This window comes from Oryzias melastigma, linkage group LG18 (assembly GCF_002922805.2).
Source record: "Oryzias melastigma strain HK-1 linkage group LG18, ASM292280v2, whole genome shotgun sequence".
Lineage (NCBI taxonomy): Eukaryota > Metazoa > Chordata > Actinopteri > Beloniformes > Adrianichthyidae > Oryzias > Oryzias melastigma.
The window spans coordinates 14,427,904-14,434,534 of NC_050529.1; the positions used below are offsets into that span (position 1 = coordinate 14,427,904).

A 6,631-nucleotide genomic window follows, 5' to 3' on the forward strand; every position below is an offset into this window, starting at 1 on the left:
GGAAATTTAAGCATAGAATCGCACTTGAGTATTTCTTTATTCAAATTGTTGTGAATTAGAGGCAGAGGAAAAAAATTATGTGAAAATATTTAGCTTATAGGTGTGACGTAGAATAACAAAAAACAGCTCGAAAACAAAGATTTACCCCATTTTTTGTTATATATCATATCTGGAGTGGAAGGAGGTAAGGGGCTTCACCACAGCATCTGACATAGGTTTCTGTGTAATACACGGTGGATTAAATTCTGTCATTATATTAAAATGTTTTTTGTTGTATTTACCTGCCATGTCTCAAAGTCCGGTCAGTGAAAATATTGTCCGACCTTAAGCTGGTTTGTGTTTACATACAGGCTACGCACGGAACAACTCGTTAGCTTTAGCATCATGCTAGTGCTAATTAGGATCATGCTAATGCTAGAGCGTGGTCACCAAATCAACACTTTTTATAATACTTTTTGTTGCTGCTATAAGTCCTTCATCAGCCAAAACTAAGCGTTACACTGAGAAGGTTAGGGTAAGTGACCGCAGGGGTATGGTGACTCATTCATTGACTCATTCCTCTATCGAGAAAAAGTTTTACATGACGTCATATCACCTAGCCCTATGTAGAAGCTACTACAGTTACATTCTTCACTCCATTCTAATGCATCCATTTGTAGATGAATAGGTCCATGAACGTCTTGGTTTTCCTCCTCCGGTCTGGATCCAAACTGTATGGCTGGATACCTCCAATATTGCTCGCCATTTTTGTTGCACCGGTAATGTGAGGTTGGGTTTTTGAGGGGCTGTAAGCTAGAATGTAACACGATGGATGACGGGAAGTAGGCGCAGGCTTACTCCCCGCTAATGGTTCTGCCCACAACTTGAAGGCTAATTTCTAATTAACTACTGTCGCTCTGCAGAAACTAAGTCCTAGAAAACGACTGAAAGCTAAAAGCAGCATTGGGAACGATTTTACAATGGATCAAAAGATGATTGGACTATTTCCCCTCTTTTTTGACTTTTTGGTCTTTTTTATGCTTCATGCAAGTGGATGCTGACTGATATTCATCCTGATTGTTGTGTTGTGTGGGTGTGTGTGTGTGTCTTTAGTTCTCTTGTATAATGAAAAGACGACTAAGTGCAAGATAGCGTTTCAGTTTGCCCTGGAGACGTCCATCTGAAAAGACTGCAGTGTTTGTGTGTCACAGCAGTTGACATGCTACCCCCCCGATTCCTCCCCACTCCTTTTATTCCTTTTCCTCAGCTTTCTCTGCCAGTTTTTTTTTCCACTTTTCGTCTTTCTGCTTCTCACATTTGCTATAAATATTACTTTATGGGTATTTTTTTTTTTTGCATTTTAATTTTTTTCATAGTTGGTATCTTCAGACACACCAGCTGCAGAGCCTCCAGTGGCTGTGGTCCCACCTGTAGAAACAGCTACCCAGCCTTCACCGCCCCCACCACCCCTGCCACCTCCACCTGCAGAGAGGACCGGGGGCATCGGGGACTCCAGACCGCCCTCCTTCCAGTAAGTTAGTTGCAACTATCTTGACGGGTGGATATGGGGGTAAAAATGGGCAAACACACCCGGTCCTGGTCCTAGACTTTGATGTCTATGACCAAAAATCAAGGTCCTAGACATCAAGGACCTGTTGCAGCCCCTTTTCTTTACAACCCTCCTCAACCCAAAAACCTGCAGCACCCACACAGGTCAACCTACATATGAGGACTAAGGCTTGAATCGCACAAATTGGTTGGAAAATGGTCAAACGTACTCAAGCCTCTTTAAAAAAACTTGTTTTTTTTTAAACACAATAGTCTGTCTAATTTTATGGAAAGTTGCGTCATATCCCGACTGTCTTGCTCTGCCAATATCAAGTTCCTACGAGGTAAACAAAACGCAGGGGTTTTTGTAAATGATCCGAGCTGGAGTCGCCCTTCCTAGGAAAAGCCTTCAACACTAAACTGAAGGAGCTTCTGTGTAAATGGATCATATTCAATACTGCTTCAGAATTGGAATAAATCTCCAAAACAACATTATTTTAAGAAAATATACTCTTTTAATTTATCTTGATCCCAGTTTTTTTACTTTAAACAATAGGAATAAGAGACGATGGATGTCATTATTCTGTAATCTATCTTTAACTATCAAACTGAATAAAGCACTAAATTCTGCCTTAATTAAAAATCAAAGTGCATTAATATTAAGTGTTTTCAATATTTTTAATCCCATATTTAGAGATGCTTTTCCATCATAAATGTAGTACTAACTATCAGACTCATTTTTTATTGTTTTGAATAAGTTTTGAACTTTTGCTGCCATTTTGAATCAGTTTGTCGCCGTTACAGCTTAGAGGGACTAGAGGTGGTGCATGTGGGAATGCAGACGTCTGCAGCTTTAGCTCTGGATTTCCTAGGGTTTTTTTTTCTTCTTTTGGAGCCAGCCGCCTTGTAAACCCCCCAGAGATCAGAGCAAAACAATGTGTGTGAATAGACCACTTAATCTGAAGCATTTACTCAGCAAGCATAAGTAGGTTGCTGCGTCTCACTTTTTTGATGACCAGCATACTAGTTTCCACTCATTCAGCCACACTTTGATTGATGTTGTCAACAACAAAAAAAAACAGCTGTTTTCAACCAAAACAGCCATCCTGTTAGACCCTGCCCACACCATCAGGTCTACCTGAACAGAAACTTGGAATGCTGCATTGAAATAACCAGAAATCTCCACTCATATTCCCAAACAACTAATTTCATGTGCTGCAGTCACTTCCATGTCATCTGGTTCTGCTACAATTGTGAATGAATTGGACGTTATCAGGAGCTCACTGTATTGCAGGTTCTGTGGTTCTGAGATCTACTGCAAGTTCAGTTGTGAAACGTCTATAATGCTGATGAACAAAGTGGAAATGAAAGGAACTGAGCCATGAATTGGTTGTTCATGTAACCTGTTAAAGCTGTGCCAGTGGATTTGGAGGTATACAGTTAGCAGCAGTCACTACAGACCACCAGACTTCAGGTGGCCTGAAAATTAAATCAAAAATCTCATAGAAGGGCTTTCAGAATTTAGTAAATATACATGATTAAGTGCAATGTAAAGCTTAAGATACAGTGATGTGAAGAACATCGATGTTTGGATTGTAGAGCAGTGTAGACGTGTTCTCTGGAGTGAGGAACCACATTTCTCTAACTATGAATCTGATAGATGAGTCTGAGATTGGTGGTCTTGAGGACTGCTCTCATCTGATTTCATTGGACTCGGTGAGAAGATTATAGTGTGGGGTTGTTTTCTAGAAGCTGGAGTTGGCTTTCACATGTGGTTGCACCAACCCTACCTAAAACAATCAGTTCTGTCATGTCATAACTCGGTTAAACATCCCATAGCTCTGTTGTGCGTTGTGTAGCTCTGTCGCAAGTGACATAGCTATGTTGCATCTGCAGAGCTCGGTTGCGCGACGCACAGCTCAGAGCTCCGTTGTGCGTTGCAGAGCTCTGATGTGCGTTGTTACAGGTCGCCTAGCTCTGTTGTTTCTCCTTAAGCTCCAATGCACGCCATATGGCTCCATTGCGCGTTGCATAGCTATGCTGCACGTTGCATAGCTCTATTGCGCATCGCCTATCAGTTTTGCCCATTACTTAGGCCTGTTGCGCGTTGCAGAGGTCTGTTGCATGTTGCATAGCTCTTTTGCCCATCACATAGTTCTATTGCGCGTCGCCTAGCTCTTTCGCACATCTCATAGCTCTGTTACGTGTCGTATAGCAGGACATAGAAGAAGACATAACAGGACTTAAGAAGCCATGTTGCACAGCTCCATAGACTTTCACAAATGGACATATGGACATGGTCCAGCATCAGGACGAGGCATCTAACCTGACACAGCAGCTCATTTATCTAAATCATAAAGTCAACAAATGAGCTGTCAGTTATAATGACATTTTGAAGTTTCTTCCTGTTGTTTTATTCTTCTTAAAGAATTGTCTCAGCTTCTTGAGTTGAATTTTGGAAGCCGAACATCGTCTCTCTGAGCTCTGACTCATCCCCTCCTGCTGCTTCATCTGGAAACATTTCAGCTTCATTTGTGTGACTTCAGGCTTTGGATATTTTTCTCACACGAGTCACCGTAAAAACTCTTGACTCGATGAACACGGAACAATCTCTGTCTGAACCCAAAACTTCTCACTAAGGGCTAGAAACTGGGAAACTATTTTATTTTGTTCTTACAGAAACTCCAGTCATTGGTGGATCTTTTGTGCTTTATCTGCTGTTTTTATAGTTTTATTTTTGCAGGTTTCTTACATCAGAGGCATCAAATGTCTCTCTTTTTTTACAGTTGAAATGTAGAATATTTCTGCTGCAGGGTTTGATAGATGAGGTGCTCTCATGTTTGTACTTCTCAACTTTTGCAGGTTTCATTCATTACAAGTTATGATCGTATCCAATCATTTTTAGCCAAATAGAGTTTCAGACTTTCTGCAGCTTTTGTTTCCTGGTCACTTTGTGTGTGAAGCGTTGCCTAAATCCAGCCGTCAGTCGAGTTATCGGACACTCTCCAGAGACTCGCAAACGTCTCGCTTTCACACAGTTTCTGGAAGAAGGATAGTTTAGTAAAAGGATATCAGGTCTTTGGGTTTTTTTAGGTGAAAACTTTTCATTGAAGTGAAAAGAAACCAAATCTCTCCTTGTGACAAAAACTGAACAGAGTTACAGAATAAAGGTGGAGACTATTTTATTCCCTAATTAGGAGTAGTTCATTTTATTTTGAAATGCTTTGAACTAGAAAAAAAGATGAAAAAGAAAATATTTTTTTCACATTAATATGTAATTTTTTTGTTTTTCTTTTTCCTTCAGTCCCAATGCCACGGGCAGTGTAGAAACTTTGGATGACCAGACTGAAACGGAGTCTGTGGTTTCCTTCAGGAGGGAGAGGCCTCGCCACCGAGAGAGCCTGGATCCACACGGTGAGCGGCGGCGCTGCATCCCAGCAGGCCTTCACGCCGTTTCCCTGTCCAAATATGAGGCTCACTGCTCGCTTATTTGACTTTCATCCAGTTTGGGATGAAATATGGCATCAAGAACTGTCAGTAATTACAAGTTAATACAATAGTTCTTTACTGTGGATCTTCTGCTTCAGGTTCTCGTATGAACGGTCAGAACCGGCTGGAGCGCCACCTGGCGGGGTACGAGAGCTCCAGCACGGTGATGAGCAGCGAGCTGGAAACCACCAGTTTCTGCGACTCTGAGGACGATGACACTATGAGCAGGTTGGACACTAAAGGGGGCGGAGTCTTTTAACCCTTTAAATAACATAGAACCACCTGTAGCTTCAGTAAAAATTGAGTTACAAAACCCTTTGTTTTTCTAAAAAAGTCCTAAAATATCCTCAAAAAAGGGATTTAACCGTTTCTTCCAGTTAAACCCTCCAAAGAATAGAATTACTGCAGTTTTGTAATGATTTCATCCATTTTTGCACACCAATCACATTTATGTCTTTATAAATAAAATGTTTAGGGAGAAATGAGGATTTTCAGTGCTTCTAATTGTAATCATGAGATGGGACATCATCTCTGAGGCTGAATTGACTTCTCCCTGGAAGTAAATTCAATTATTACATTAGAAAAAAATGGTTGATTATAAGAATATTAAATCATTTTGTATTAGTCTGCATGTTGTGTTAAAGAATGACCTTTTGCATTTGTTTTTAGGTGAAGATTTTCCGTTGTTTCTGCTCAAATATTTACAATTAACCCAAAATGTGGTCTATTTATTTTTCTTGAAATAGCATTTATAGAGAAAAGAAGTTTAATTATTACTCACATTTTTTAACGTTATGTTTACTGTTGTAGATTCAGTAGTGCAACAGAACAGAGCACGGCCTCCCGGCTTCTGAAACGACATCGGAGGAGGAGGAAACAGCGCCCCCCACGTTTGGAGAGGGTACGATCATTTCAAGTTTTATTTGTCTTTTGATTTATTTTTTGTGGCCTACTAATTAATCTGTCATTTTGTTGTTTGTAATCTCAGGCTTCATCCTTCAGCAGCGTCACAGATTCAACAATGTCCCTGAACATCATCACCGTCACCCTCAACATGGGTCTGTACCCGTCTCATGGGTTTCTCTTCTGTCCGTTCCATTTACTTACTTATGTCCGTGCTCTGTTTAAATTGCAGAGAAGTACAACTTCTTGGGCATCAGCATTGTGGGACAGAGCAATGAGCGAGGAGACGGGGGCATCTACATCGGCTCCATCATGAAGGGAGGAGCTGTGGCTGCAGATGGACGCATTGAGCCCGGGGATATGCTGCTGCAGGTGGGGAGGAGTCTGCCGTGCTATGATCGCTTAAGTCTTGTTTTTGGTTTGGATTCACTTTATTTTTATGACCTTAAAGACCCACTCCGATCATCTTTTGATCTGTTGTAATATGCCAACTCAAACGAGGAAAACAAAGACGTACATGGATCTATTTGTCTAGAATGGAGCTTGTAGCCTGCCGGTGCAGGTTCTACGACACTTATAAGCTTTTTCAAACTGCATTTTTTTGTCTGCTCCTGATTTACAGCGATTCAAATAAAAAACAAATACTCAGAAATGCAAATTTTAAACTTTATTCTCTTTAGATTTGTCGTCCATCATCAGAAAGACGCCGTGT

General features: G+C 40.8%; 1 protein-coding gene across 1 annotated transcript in view; it reads left to right on the forward strand.

Moving 5' to 3' along the window:
- Positions 1–6,631, forward strand: part of dvl2 (dishevelled segment polarity protein 2) — a 21,732-nt gene that overhangs the window by 9,527 nt on the left and 5,574 nt on the right. Inside the window, exons 3-8 of the mRNA XM_024288659.1 lie at positions 1,356–1,510; positions 4,832–4,941; positions 5,115–5,244; positions 5,827–5,917; positions 6,005–6,074; positions 6,152–6,291. Of these exons, the coding sequence (XP_024144427.1) occupies positions 1,356–1,510; positions 4,832–4,941; positions 5,115–5,244; positions 5,827–5,917; positions 6,005–6,074; positions 6,152–6,291 (696 nt within the window). The remainder of the gene's footprint in view (positions 1–1,355; positions 1,511–4,831; positions 4,942–5,114; positions 5,245–5,826; positions 5,918–6,004; positions 6,075–6,151; positions 6,292–6,631) is intronic.